Source organism: Cannabis sativa, chromosome 9 (genome assembly GCF_029168945.1).
Source record: "Cannabis sativa cultivar Pink pepper isolate KNU-18-1 chromosome 9, ASM2916894v1, whole genome shotgun sequence".
Lineage (NCBI taxonomy): Eukaryota > Viridiplantae > Streptophyta > Magnoliopsida > Rosales > Cannabaceae > Cannabis > Cannabis sativa.
In genome coordinates this window covers 22,960,074-22,974,010 of record NC_083609.1, presented here as the reverse complement: position 1 = coordinate 22,974,010, position 13,937 = coordinate 22,960,074, and the positions used below count along the sequence as shown (strand labels likewise).

Below are 13,937 nucleotides of genomic sequence, written 5' to 3'. Positions count from 1 at the left end.
AGTTAAAATCAGATCATTGGATCTGTCAACAAGTTAACCATGGCTATTTGCAATCAAGCAATAATAGGTTTTTAAAACTTACACACAAGCTAAAACACATACTCCTGCAACAAGGTTAGCTGGATAGTTGGATGTAGGATTTATTTAATTTTAAATTAAATAATTTCGAAAAAAAATAATTAATTAAATAAATAAAATATTTTTTGAAAATTTAAAAAAAAAATTGAAAAATTCGAAATTAAATTTAAAAATTTAAATTTAAAATTAAACCTACAATTTTGAAAAATTAGGTTTCAACCAACCTAAATATCATTTCAAAATTTGCTAACTACTTTTTAAAAATTAAATGTTATTTTATAAATAAAAAATTAAAAAAAAAAGATAAATGAATATCTTTTTCAGATTTTAAATGTAATTTAAATAAATAAAATAACAAAATTTAAAAGTTAGCAAAATATCTTACATCTATTTAAAATTACATGATTATAGTTATCTTATTTTAAATTTAAATAAGGTCAAATTATTTAAAAAAAATATTTAATTTAAAATTTAAAATCTGACCTTAAATTTAAAAATAAGATAAGATATAATCAAATTTAAAAATAAGATATATAATTAAGCAAAAAAGATAGATACTAACTATTTTTAAATTCAAATTACACTAATATCATGAATTAAATTTAAAAAATATTAAATTAATTCATTATGAAAATTAGAGTTGAATTAGGAATAGTAATAGTATAAATACAGAACTACACAAAAAATCGGAAGTTAATTCCATGAAAAAGCATGAAAAAACGAAGAAAAACGAAAAAAGCAAGTTGTATGGACGGGATGCAGTGCATACCCGTCCGCGCGCGTGTGCTGGGTGATGGGCTGAGTTTGCTCGGCAAAATGCGTGTCACGCATGATTTCTGCGCGCGCATGTGGGTGTCAGCTCAACCCCGATTTTTTCAAAACTTCAAAAAATCATAACTAATTCAAATTAAATCGAAATTGAGTTCTGTAAAAAAGTAAGAGCATGTTTGGTATTGTTTTCTGTTTTTTGTTTTCAAAAAATTGTTTTTAAAAATGATAACAAAAAATAATTTTTGAAGTTTTTAAAAACAAGTCATGTTTGGTTAGTGATTTTTGAAAACAATATTGACCAAAAGTGAATTGGTTTTTAAAACAAAAAACAACATTTTGTTGTTTTCAAAATTCTGTTTTTTGTAACTTTGTTTTCTGAAAATTGTTTTCCAAAACAAGGCCAAACAAGCCAAATTGTTTTAAAAATCAATTTTCTGTTTTTAAAAACAAAAAACAGTTTTTTAGTTATGATCCCAAACATGCACTAACTTGCTTAATTTTTTTCATACTATCCAATAAAAATAATTCCAGAAACAGATATTCAATTATTTTTCACGAAAATTCACAAACATCAATCAATCATCAAATAACACTCAATACAACATGATACCATCCAAAAACATCAAACAATCGTTTTAAAGTCCAAATTTCTTGCAAGCAAATCAATTACCATGGCTCTGAGGCCAGTTGTTAGAAATTATTTTACGAGGATCTTAGATCTACTCACAAGTATGTTTATTAACACCCTAAATATGAACTTTCTAAAACGATGAAATAAACACATATAAAGTTTAAGAAACCTTACATTGGGTGCAACGGAATTAAATGACTCCTTCCGTTCAGATCTCTAACCCTTGTATCCTTTCTGTAGCAGAGTACTATCAAGATCTGAACCTAGATCTCTTTCTCTGAATCTTTGATGCAGAAACTCCTTTGCTGATGATCTTTCTTCACGATCTTCCTCACTGTGATTGAGGTATTGCTTGCTGTGTGTGGGCACTACTCTAATCACTAAGGTGTTTCGAAATTATCAAGGAAGAAGAGAGAGAGAGGGTGGCGGCCAAGGTAGAGAGAGAAGGCCTAGGTTTTTCTGAATCAGAAGTGTAATTTTCCTGAAGCCTTCACTACCTATTTATAGCATTCCACTAGGGTTAGGTTTGAATTATTTGGCATTAAAATAATGAAAATATCAGTTTAAATTGCCTACAAAAGTGGCCGGCCATGGCTTATTGGGTTTGGGCCTTGCTTTTTGCAATTTTGCAATTTTAACACTTTTATATCTGATTTTCTCAAAAACGCCAATTTTCTAATTCAACCATTTAAGTGCCAATTCTAACTATTTAAAAACTATAAATAATTATTAAATAATATTGTCATTTATCATATTTATTAATTGAACCATACAAAGTATCATAATTAACAAATATGCCACTAACAACTCTTTCTTTACAATTTCGCCCTTACTTAGTGAAAATTTCACAAATAGACATAGTCTAATTTGAGAATTATAATTGATTAATCAAAACCAATTACATGAGTCTTACAAATAATATTATCTCAACTAGTGCGGGGACCATGGGTCTATATAACCGAGCTTCCAATAAGTAGATCAAGAATTTAGCACTAAAATTCACTAACTTATTAATTCTTCGTTGAATCCACGCATAGAACTTAGAATTGTACTCTCAGTATATAGTATGCTCTATATGTTCCACCATATAGACGCATCATTAGTTATCCATTGTTATAATCCTAATGTGATCAATGATCCTCTATATGAATGATCTACACTGTAAAGGGATTAGATTATCGTTACACCCTACTATGTATTTTATCCTTAAAACACTTGACCCCGTATAAATGATATTTCAGCTTATGTGAAATGAGTACTCCACCATTTATGTTCGTTTGGTCAAGCTCGAAGGAGATCATCCTTTGCTTACTATTTGCCAGATAGAAGCTATAGATTCCATGTTTATGTTAGCGCTCCCACTCAATTGCACTACCGGGTAGGGCTGTGCATGGGTTGGGTTGGCCGGGTTGAAGGTATTTTAGTGGGCCAACCCAATGAGATCGGCCTATTAAATTCTAACCCATTCATATTAAGATTTATTTACAAACCAACCCAACCCATTTTTAATCGGTTTGGGTTGGGTTGGGTTGGGTTAAAACCCTTAATTTTTTATAATTAAAACTTAAAATTTTGAGCTAAATTTCCATGATTAAATGTAAAATTCAATAGTTCATCAAAAGTTCAAAGGTTAAAAATCAATTATTACAGTCATCCAAATCAAAATAAGGACTAAAGTTAATTAAATTTTCCAAAATATTATCAACTTAAAAAAAATACATCAATTAATAATGTCAATAATCTTCTCCTTTGGTGATGCTTTGACCTTTGGTGTGTTACCTATCATTCAAAAAATAAAGCTACTCAAATTATTTATATTAAATTAGTATAATAAAATAAAGAACATTGTTAATTTATAAATGAATTATTATAAAAGGAAAAGTAATTATTAAAAAAAATCAACAACTTAGCAATCTAAATAAACTACTAATCATCTAAAAACAAAACTAACAACTAAACATTCACATAGATCAAAGAGACACCAAAAATCATAACATACACTACTGTTTTATTTATCACTCAAATAAAATAACCATTATTGAAACTAGCAAAAATAAAAATAGAATGAAACATACAAAAATCAATAAAAAATCGTTATTATTGAATTATTGCAACATAAATTAAAAAATACTCACAAAAAAAATCATTACTACATATTCAGAAAATAAAAAATTAGTATTACTAAATATTCATCACTAATATTAGAAAAAAAAATGATATGAAGAGTCAAGAAATAACCTGACAATGAAAAGTGAGAGCCAAAGTAGCGTGGTGTGCGACAACCCTTGCTTAAACACTTTCAGAAAATAAAAAAAGAGTGAGACTAAAGGTATTGAGATTAGAAATTTGAAGAGAGAAATAATTTCATTGAGCAAAAAAAAGATGAAAAGAAAAAGTTACCTCCGGCGAGAACGCAATGGGAGGAGAGTGGACTCCTATCTGTGCCGTGTGCGTGCATCGGAGAAGGAGGCGGATCCAAACATTCTCTTTGTGTGTGTGTGTGTGTGTGTGTGTGTGTGTGTGTGTGTGTGAGAGAGAGAGAGAGAGAGAGAGAGAGAGAGAGAGAGAGAGAGAGAGAGCAGTGAGTTGAGAGAAAGAGAAAGTAGGAGGCGGATGGTGATGAGGGGAATGTATTTATGTTGTGTTATGTTTTTAGGGTTAGGGTTAGATAATATATATAAATATATATGTGAGAAAAGTAAAAGCCCAATTCAAATTGTCTTAAAGCCCATAAAATTAATACTGATTTTTTTTTTTCAAAAATTCGGGTTGGGTTGGGTTCATTGGCCCATAAACTGCCCAAACCATTTCCGACCCAAAACTGAACGGGTTGACATTTTTCAAACCAATGGCTATTCGGCCCAAATTTAAAGGGGCTGTTTCGGCCCAAAATTGGGTTGGGTCGGCCGGTTTGGTCGGCCCAACGGGCTAAATGCTCAGCCCTACTACCGTGTTCCCAAAATGTACATATCACCCTGACCTAAAAGTAGGCTTAACTAACAAATCAAAGAACACAAATAGCCTTTCAAGATTGAGCCTAATCATAACAGGATTAAGAACATTTGATCTAGGATCAACTTGGCGATATTGACTTGAATAGATTTTACGGTAAGTTTAATTAGATCTAAGTCAAAGTTCAATATCGGTCCCTTCCGATGCATACTCCATGCATCCAACCTGAGCTTTACTTTAACAATTGTTCTGGAAAGAACATAGCATTTCTCCAACTGCAAGTAAACTCTTGTTGTAGATTATCATATCAGTAAAACCCTGTGTCTGATAAATCTAGGAAACTTTATTCACATAGTCATGTTTACTTTCCAATGTGATGACAACACAATAAACAGGATCAAGTATGTGAAAAGGGTTTAAGATGAATTTATAAATCAAATAGACAAGCAATTGATAAAGTGAACCAAAACATACACAAATGAATGAAAAATACTTCTGTTTCTTTATTGATGTTGAATAAAATAGATTACATTGAAATGGAGTTTTATTTAGGGCATAAAAACTAACAAATTGATCTTGTTAAAGCCTACGACAAGTTAAACTGGCAATTTATTGATGAAGTGCTCATGTCTTTTGGTGCCCCAGAAACTTTTCAAAAGTGGATCTCTCAGTGTATCTCAACCACTACTCTGAATGTCTGCTTGAACAGAGGTCAGGTTGGTAAGTTAGTCCCGTCTTGTGGTATTTTTCAGGGAGACTCGCTTTCCCCTTACCTCTTTATCTGGGCCATGGAAATATTATCAAGACTTTTTGAGGGGGCCTTGAGGAAGGGTAGGATAAAAGGGATCAAGCTGAGTCGGGCGGACCGGTTCTTTCCCACATTTTCTTCGCTGATGATCTCATTCTGTTGGGGAGAGCCAACATTGAGGAAGCCAAAGCCTTCTGGCTCCGTTTGGAAAAGTTTTGTTCTTGGTTCGGTCAACAAGTTAACAAGGTCAAAACCTACATTTTTTTCAATAAGAACACGACTAATGGGGTCAAAAGGGGAATTAGAGAGGCCATTGGAATTAGTGTTCTGAAAAGTAATGTGATGTACCTGGGTCTTCCTTTGTTCCGTACTAGACGGAAAGATGTTGATTTTAATTTGATCCTGGACAAGCTTTCTAAAAAGTTGCAAGGGTGGAAAGCGATAACTCTCTAAAGTTGGGTGAGCCACCCTTATCAAATCGGTGGGGCTGGCTATGCCAGTGTACTCCATGCAAACTACTAAACTCTCAAACCAGCTTGCGACTAAAATTGATGGAATAGTTCATGATTTCTAATGGGGATTCAATAAAGGTAAACACGAGATTCATCTCAAGGCCTGGGACAAATTGTACCATCCGAAAGCTCGAGGAGGGCTGGGCTTCAGAAACGAAAGAGATGAATCAAACCTTCTTAGCTAAATGGGGATGGAATTTACTAATCAAAAGCCAATAGCTTTGTTGTTAGATTTTGGAGGCCATTGTCAGTATAAGGAGTCGGATTCCTAGTTTTGGAAAAATGTGGTCAAAGCTAAAACTACTCTATTGAAAGGGGCTTGTAAAGTGATTAAGAATGGTAAGGACACCAATATTTGGGAAGTGCCTTGGGTTACCCATGGGAAAAACTTCATGCCTAAAGTTGTTGGTAGGACGCATCCCAATACTACTAAAGTAGTCGACCTCCTTATGGAAAACGGCGACAAGGATACTTGGAAATTGAAATGCCTATTTGATAAAGAAACTGTCTCTGTTGTCTTAAAAGGGGGCAGGCCCTCAGAGCAAGGAAATTACTATTGGATATGGATAAAGGAGAGTAATGGCCAATTCTCCACCAAATCTGCCTATCTAATCTAAGCTCTGGCTCATGCTCCATTATGTTATGTTACCCCTGCCATGTGGAACAAAATTTGGAATAGTAAAACTCTGGAGCGTCACAAGATCCTTTGGTGGTGTATCCTTTCGAATGCTCTCCCTATTCGGTCTATCCTGAATAAAAGATTCCCGGTTGAGGATACAAGCTGTCTGTTTTGTGGGGTCGAGGATGAGTCGATGGAACAACTCTTTCTTAGCTGTAATTTGGCTTTCCATCTTTGGAGGTCCTCCCCTTGGGGGTATCTTTCTTTTCTGACTCAGGTACTCGAGTGTGGGATTGGGTCAAGTTTATCTGGAGCCTAAATCGTAAAGGAATCAATACGGATGAGGTTTTCCTTTATGCATCAACAGTTGTAGATGCAATTTGGAAAGCAATGAATGAAAAATTCCATAACAACAGAGTGGAGAGCATTGTAGAATTAATTGACTCTGTTACTTTTTGTTATGCAGATTATAAGAATTCTATGTTACCCACATCTCTTTCTCCCCAATTGTAACTTGGAATCTTCCTCCTCTCAAGTGGATTAAGCTGAACTGTGATGTCAAAGTTGGTTTGGAGAGCTCTTGCCTAGCGGTGGTTGCTCGAGATCATGGTGGATTGGTTAGGGTGACTACAGCCAATTTGTAGTTTTCTGACGCTTTTCGTGATGAAGTCGCAGCTTGTTGTTTGGCTCTTGAAATTGCTAAGAACAAGAGGTGAATTTTGTTATTGTAGAAAGTGATTCTAGGATAGTGATCAATTCTCTTAATGGTATTGAATCTAGGTGGGAGATTGATAACTACTCTAAACGTAAGGTTTTGTAACTTTATGACTTATAATGTGGCTAGGTGGACATTTACCCGCAACTAATATGATTGCCTGGACATAGCGACCATGCTTAAGGAACTTTTTTGTAATGACATGACATCTAATTGTTAATATATATGCACGTTTTCCTTAAAAAAAAAATATTAGTTATTATTATTGAATTTTTATTAATATCATGGGTAAAAAAATTTAAACGGCTCGAAAAGCGCAATATGTTTTAGTTTTATTATATGTATTAGATTTTTAAATTATTATTTTTTTTTCTATTAAAATGTTAATTGTATATATAATTTTTTATTTTTTTTTATAAATTTGTGTGAATTGAATTAGATCATTTACTTTTATATATCACACGTGTGAATTTTGAATTTTCTAATTCAATTCAGTTCGTACAAGTTCAAATATTTACACTTTACTGATTGAATTAAATTGAATCATACTGATTAAATTGAATCGACTATTTCATATGAACACCCCAATTTTATTGTGTCCTATTCAAGCCAATATTTCTTGGTGTGGGGTGGGCCAAGTGTTACGTGCAGTCTATGATGGCACGTTACAAGCTAAGTGATGCCCACAAGTTGGCCAAGTGGTGGCGCATGTTGTGGTGCATGCAGGTGGCATGCTGATGCTTAGTTTGTATGCAGTGGCATTTTCGTAAATATCTTCAATATTGTCCGGATCGGGACGGGACTTGGTATTCGCCATTTATTTGGGTCTACAAATAGAATGGTGCAATCGGTTTGGCGAAACTAGGTGATTTGGTATATGGTGCTTCCCATATGTCTACAGAGCAAAAATCATCTATGTTCCTGGTAGAAGGCTAAAAGCTCAGAATGCTCTTTAAGGGGGTACTCTGGTGTCAGCTCTCCACCACCCCTTGCACCTTGGTGCTAAGTGAGCTACTACTAGCCAGTGGGGACTAGTAGGGCGGGCATATGAGGACCACGAGGGGACTCATATGTCTCCATGAGTTGGAGTACTCATGGACATTATCGGGCCGACCCGGTAGTGCGTCGAAGAATGCCGCCAGAGGTTCAATGGTACGTTTCCCTTGGCTTGCCGGTATGCCGCTTGCACGAGACGTGGCCTAGATCCTCCAAGAGACATCGTGGTGCGCCTAGGCCACGAGTCTCAACACGAGATGACACGGGTAGTCATTCGTGGACTAGTTTGCATACGCGCATGGGACGGATGCACCATGTTGGAAAGGGGCAAAGGTCTAATGTATGCAACTGGTTTGGTGGCTTGTCTTGAGGGCCTGCCAACATGCGTGGAGGTATGGCGCCTTGAGGATTGGTCCATGGACGTATGGGAGTCCTTGGGCGACGAGGGAGAATATTCGGACAGTATCGAATGGGGCATGATAGAGGCGTTGGCACGTTGGCTTGGTGATGGCATCTCGCCACACATGCTACCTTGGTCACGAGTGACAAGGTGAGCGTCAGTGTTAGGATTTGTCTGACCATGGTGGGAATCTATGGACAGTGCGAGTATCTTGACTAGAGAGTCTCGGTACATGAATGCACTCATGGATGCTTGCGAGCATGACTCGGCGGGAGTTGTTCGAGAGACGGGAGTGTGCCCGAGGCCCACGGTCGCGTGGAAAATGAGCCCATTGTTACTCGGATGGTTGGAAGGCTGACCTTGGCTTAGAGAAGTCAAGGTGCCGCACGGGTGTTCCGCTGCCTGAAAAGGTGAGCCCGTGACACCAAGCCTAGTTTCGTGCTCGTGCCACCAGTACTGGTGCTATGGTGTGTCTAAGAACGTACAGTTCTAACTAACCACCACCCTCACAGTCACAACCCACAATGGCGCAACAATCAATACTGGCACTGTTTACAGAATCGTCACAGTCTTCCCTGGACTCGCCATGTATTCAATCCTAAACCCTTTATTTTCTCACGCGCCCTCATTCATAAAAACAACGCGCCGTCCTAAACCACCATTACTCAGCTCCATCAGTCTCCATTCTCGTTCCTCGGGTGAAGAAGCAAAACCCATTCTTCTTCTTCTTCCTCCTATATGGACTGCCACGGAGATAGCCCAAGCCGTCAATGGCAGAATTGTGCAATGTGGTCCTCCCGGAACCATTTCCACGGACACAAGAACTCTCGTGCCCAACCAGTGGTTCTTCGCCATTTCCGGCGAAACGTTCGACGCCCACGATTTCATTACCCCGAAACTGTCTGAAAAAGGCTGTATTGGGGTAATCGGGAATCGGGTTTCTGAGAATTGGAACAAAGGCTTTGTGAGTACAGATGGCGATTCCTTAGTTTCGTTGATGAGGATGGGAAGTTATGCGAGGAGTAGGTTCAGTGGTGAAGTGGTAGGAGTGACTGGGAGTACGGGAAAGACTACTACAAAGTCTATGATAGCTTTGGCTCTTGGAGGTTGTGAGAAGAAGGTTTATGAGAACTTTGGGAATTGGAATAATGAGATTGGAGTTGCCCTGTCACTGATTGGGATTCCGGGGAATGCTGGGCTCGTGGTTTTGGAAATGGGAATGGATTCAAAGGGAGAGATATTGGAGTTGGCAAGGATGGCCAGGCCAAGTGTAAGGGTCATTCTGAATGTTGGAAATTCGCATTTGGTGAACTTTGGGAGCTTGGAGGAGATAGCAATGGCCAAAGGAGAGATTTTGGTGGAGGCTAAGCCAGGAGATGTGTGTGTTCTTAATGCTGATGATCCCTTAGTTATGAGCCTCCCACTACCATGTGGGGTTAAAAAGGTGACCTTGATTTTTATAATCCAAGTTTTTATTTTTTGTTTAGAATTATTTGATGTTATTTGTTTTGTTCTTTTATCGGAATTTTTCAATTGGTTTGGCTTTTGTGTGGAATCTGTATTGTTGTCTACCGCAATTTGGTTATAATTATATATAAGATTTGGCATGTTCTGATAATGTTTATGAGAAAAAAAAAAAACCATTCATTTATTACTACTGAAAATTCTATTGCCAAAAGTTAATAGAAAAATGATTCAAGAAGGGATAAAGCTGAAAGAATGTTTTTCTTGCTGAATGAATTGTATCTGTACAAGCCGTAGCTATATATAGCTTTGTGTTACAAACAAGAAACATTAACCACTTGCAGCTGACTCACTAAGCTAACCAACCACTTAACAGATTTCTAACTAGCTCAACTAATTATACAAAAAAAAGAAATAGCTCAATTAACTAATCTAATAATGTTGAAGAGTTATTCTAAAATAAAATTTACTGTTTACTTTTTCGAACTGCTCTTAAAATTTAGTACGCTAGTTTTCATTTTCTGTTGTACATTAAATTTCAAAGCTGTAGGCTGGGATATTCACTGGTTAAGTACTGTGGCACATTATTAGGTGCTCTTTGGGCGGAATACTGGATGTGATGTCCGGTTGGTGGTGGCAGAAAGTACGGATGGAGGCCGTGCTGTTCAAGTTGTGCTAGAGAAAAATGGAAAGAGGTATGCTCTTTGAATGCATTTTTAGTCTGAATTAGTCAGTGTCGTCAAAATTGAGAGTAAAGAATACTGGAATATATGTCCATTCTGCTCAATTTATTTAGAAAATATTGTTTATAACTTGTCTGTTTCTTTTAGATCTGCATGCTTATTTGAAGTTAAATTCTGCTAGTGGAAAATGCTCTCTAGGCATCGAACTTTTTTTTCTTTCACTATGGATCTTTTAAATTATGATTTTGCAGTTTGTTCAAGAGTTTTTATGTAGATTGTTAAACTAATTGGATAACATGGAATGTCATTTTGAAGTTTTACTGTCATAACTCTAAACCTTTCAGGCAACCAAAAATAAATAAACATGAAACACTCATTTGTAACCTTAAAAATGTACATGAATATTTGTTCAGAATTATTTGACGATCCCTGGAAGCTAATTTTTCATGTAGCTTCTCTTTTCTTGTTTTCAGTTATGCTGTTTTCTCTTATTGGCATGAGTTACAGCAAGTCCTCTTACTTAAATTTTACAGCACTGCAACCTATCCATATTCATTCTCTAAGCTTGACAGGAGATTTATTTAAACAATTATTTTTAAATTTTAAGTATGGTAAGACATTAAGAACTTTATTTTAGTTTCTAGAAAAGAAGTTCACGCTGGACACATTATTTGTGGGAGGCTAAGTTGATAACTTTCCATCTCACCTTTTGGCTATTTCATACCATTAAGAAATTTGGCTATCTTGTATCGTTAGCTGTTTTATTGGCATTATTGGTGCATTGTCAAACTCTATAGCTGTTTAATATCATTGCAAAATCATTTTATCTCACAGTTAGTTTTAACCAAGAAACTTTATTGCTCAGGGTCAAATTTCGGATTCCTAGTCCAGGTCTGCATCTGGCTCTCAATGCATGTGCAGCAGCTGCAGTGGCAACTCATTTAGGGGTTCCTCTGACACAAGTCGGGCATTCCTTGTCCACGTTTTGCCCAGTTCACATGAGATCAGAGCTTCAAGTTGCTAAAAATGGCATCACAATAGTGAATGATGCATACAATGCCAATCCTACTAGCACCAAAGCTGCCATTAACTTACTAAATGACATTGAATGCAGGGGCAAAAGAGTTGCCATACTTGGAGACATGTTAGAACTCGGCTCAAATGAGATAAAGTTTCACGAGATGATTCTCGAACATTGTTGCAATGCCCATATCGATTTAATTGGCCTTGTTGGGACGAGACTCTTAACTGCGGCCAAGAATCTGAACTTGGTTGAGCATAAAAATGTTGTAGTTGCCCATGATGCAAAAACTCTTGCACTAGAAATTCTTAAGTGGATTGATCCTGATGATGTTGTTTTGGTGAAAGGTAGTCGCGGTATGGAAATGGAGACAGTTGTGAATGCATTGAAGGAGACGGAAATACAAAGTGGAAATTAGAGTTCTACAACATTGATGAATTATCCAACTAACAGAAGCTACAAGCACTGATAGTAAGTGGAGATAAAAAAAAAAAAGAACACTGAAGTAGTTTCATGAAATAATGAGTGACTGACCTCGTGTGTGGAATGGAAATTTAAAAGCATATTTTTTTAGCCATTAGCTTAAATTTGCAATATTTAAGTAGTAAATTTAAAAATGTATCGTTTGGTTTGGATGCTTCTCTGTCATATTACCTTGTTGACTTGATTTTCTTAAACTGTTGGTATTTATATTAAGAAAGCATTTTACTCTTTTTAACTTTCAACTCAGCTTAAATCTTGACGAGAAATGGCTAAAGGTTTTGTTTTTATTATGTTTGCCAGGCATGTGCACTTGCTTGGAAAGGAATCAAAGTTTGTTCATGGAGTCCTAATCCAAGTCTGAGGCTACACAAAATGAGCTGCTAGCTGAAAGAAAAGGGATCCAGATTCCAGATGACCTACAGAATGACATTAGCCATACATCATGGGAATTTACAATCCAGCTAATGTTAGGCACGTTCCTTTCTGGGGTCGGGTCAGGTCCATCAATTACCAATCAGTAGGAATTCTGAAGTTATGGGCGTCATGCTCGAAAACTATATGGCAACTTTTTTGAAAGATCATGATTCCACTTGCTTTCGCTTTTTGCGCATTTGCGTTCTTCTGGATGCATACAAACCGCTTCTTTGGGGTAAGAGGCTTTAGTTTGAGGATTTCCAAACCAGTTTATGGGTGGAGTTTAAATATGAAAGACTTGCTGAATTCTGTGAATTTTGTGGACGAATTACTCATAAGACAGATGAATGTCCGCTGTCTTAAATCTTCAAGAACAAGGACTTCCTTCTGAACGTACCTATCCTCCAATTCGCACTGCTGGTCTTCCCATACTCGCTTTACTCGAGCCTCCAGTAGTTCCTCCTTTTCAACAAATTCCTGTGATAATTCCTCCTATTCCTGTGGTGCATTCAGGAAATTATGGTTTTAATATACTCTATATATTACCTATATGTTCAGTTGTTAGCAACCTTTTGTGTGTTGTAGTACATTTACCCTTTATTCAACCTTAGTGGCTTCCTATGGATGGGTGCAAATTATTATTTTACCCCTTATTGATATTTGTTATAACTATTAATGTAACCCAACCTCTATAAATGATCTATTGGGTACAAATTATTATTGTACCCTTTATTGATATTTTATTCTCAAACTCCCAGCAAGCTCCTCGTAAATGATATTTTCGTAAATTTAATTATAAAAATGAGTACTCTATTTTTTAGCCCATCAATTTATCATTTCACTTTTCATGTAGAAACTATAAAGATGATAAATACTTACATGAAATTATACTACTGATCTTTAAGATTGTATGGATTAGTCCGTAGTGTAAAGTGGTAATGAATAAGTCAAAAGATTCAAGTTATATAACTAACGAAAATATTATCATTCAAAATTAAAATTGACTTAACCAATAGGCAACGTTATGATACTGATTAAATTTGATCTATCTATCTATCAATTCTAATTTGATGCGATGAAATACATCCAATCTACTTAGTTAATGCCTTGGATAAGGCATCACTCCTTGTGTACTCCTTATGTGTAATTCATTATTGTGACCTAATAGTTGTAATTGTGATTATCCATATATTTAGAATCACAATAGACTAGTAAACATGTATTAAACACGTAAGTAATGTATTTGATAAAACTAAAATGATTTATACTTTTCATAACAAATATGATTTTTTTTTAGAAAAATTACTTACATACTATTTTTTAATATTTTTCTTTTAAATTTACGAGTTAAATTTTGATTGTGATTTAAATTACCCGTTAGTTGCAATATAATTTTTGTAAAACTACTCTTTTGAAATGTAAGAATAAAAAAATCTCATTTTTTTTAGAC

At 35.7% G+C, this 13,937-nt stretch overlaps 1 protein-coding gene and 1 long non-coding RNA gene across 2 annotated transcripts; one reads left to right on the top strand and one right to left on the bottom strand.

Annotated features, from left to right (window-relative positions):
* Window positions 1–2,979: 2,979 nt before the first annotated feature.
* Window positions 2,980–4,177, bottom strand: LOC133030938 (uncharacterized). Its single transcript, XR_009684477.1, has 3 exons — window positions 3,881–4,177; window positions 3,719–3,776; window positions 2,980–3,259 (listed from the first exon to the last, which is right to left on the bottom strand). It is a non-coding gene; the product is annotated as an uncharacterized LOC133030938 (long non-coding RNA).
* Window positions 4,178–7,486: 3,309 nt separating this feature from the next.
* LOC115723395 (uncharacterized) lies at window positions 7,487–13,225 on the top strand. Its single transcript, XM_061104522.1, has 5 exons — window positions 7,487–7,664; window positions 8,852–9,866; window positions 10,478–10,581; window positions 11,435–12,061; window positions 12,374–13,225. The coding sequence occupies exons 2-4, from the start codon at window positions 9,009–9,011 to the stop codon at window positions 12,006–12,008; spliced, it is 1,536 nt and encodes a 511-aa protein (XP_060960505.1). The 5' UTR covers window positions 7,487–7,664; window positions 8,852–9,008; the 3' UTR covers window positions 12,009–12,061; window positions 12,374–13,225.
* The last annotated feature ends 712 nt before the right edge of the window (window positions 13,226–13,937 follow it).

Coding starts and splice junctions, on each gene's coding strand:
- LOC115723395 (XM_061104522.1), top strand. CDS start 9,009: ATGTATTCAATCCTAAACCCTTTATTTTCTCACGCGCCCTCATTCATA. Junction 9,867..10,477: donor TACCATGTGGGGTTAAAAAG/GTGACCTTGATT, acceptor GCACATTATTAG/GTGCTCTTTGGGCGGAATAC. Junction 10,582..11,434: donor CTAGAGAAAAATGGAAAGAG/GTATGCTCTTTG, acceptor TTTATTGCTCAG/GGTCAAATTTCGGATTCCTA.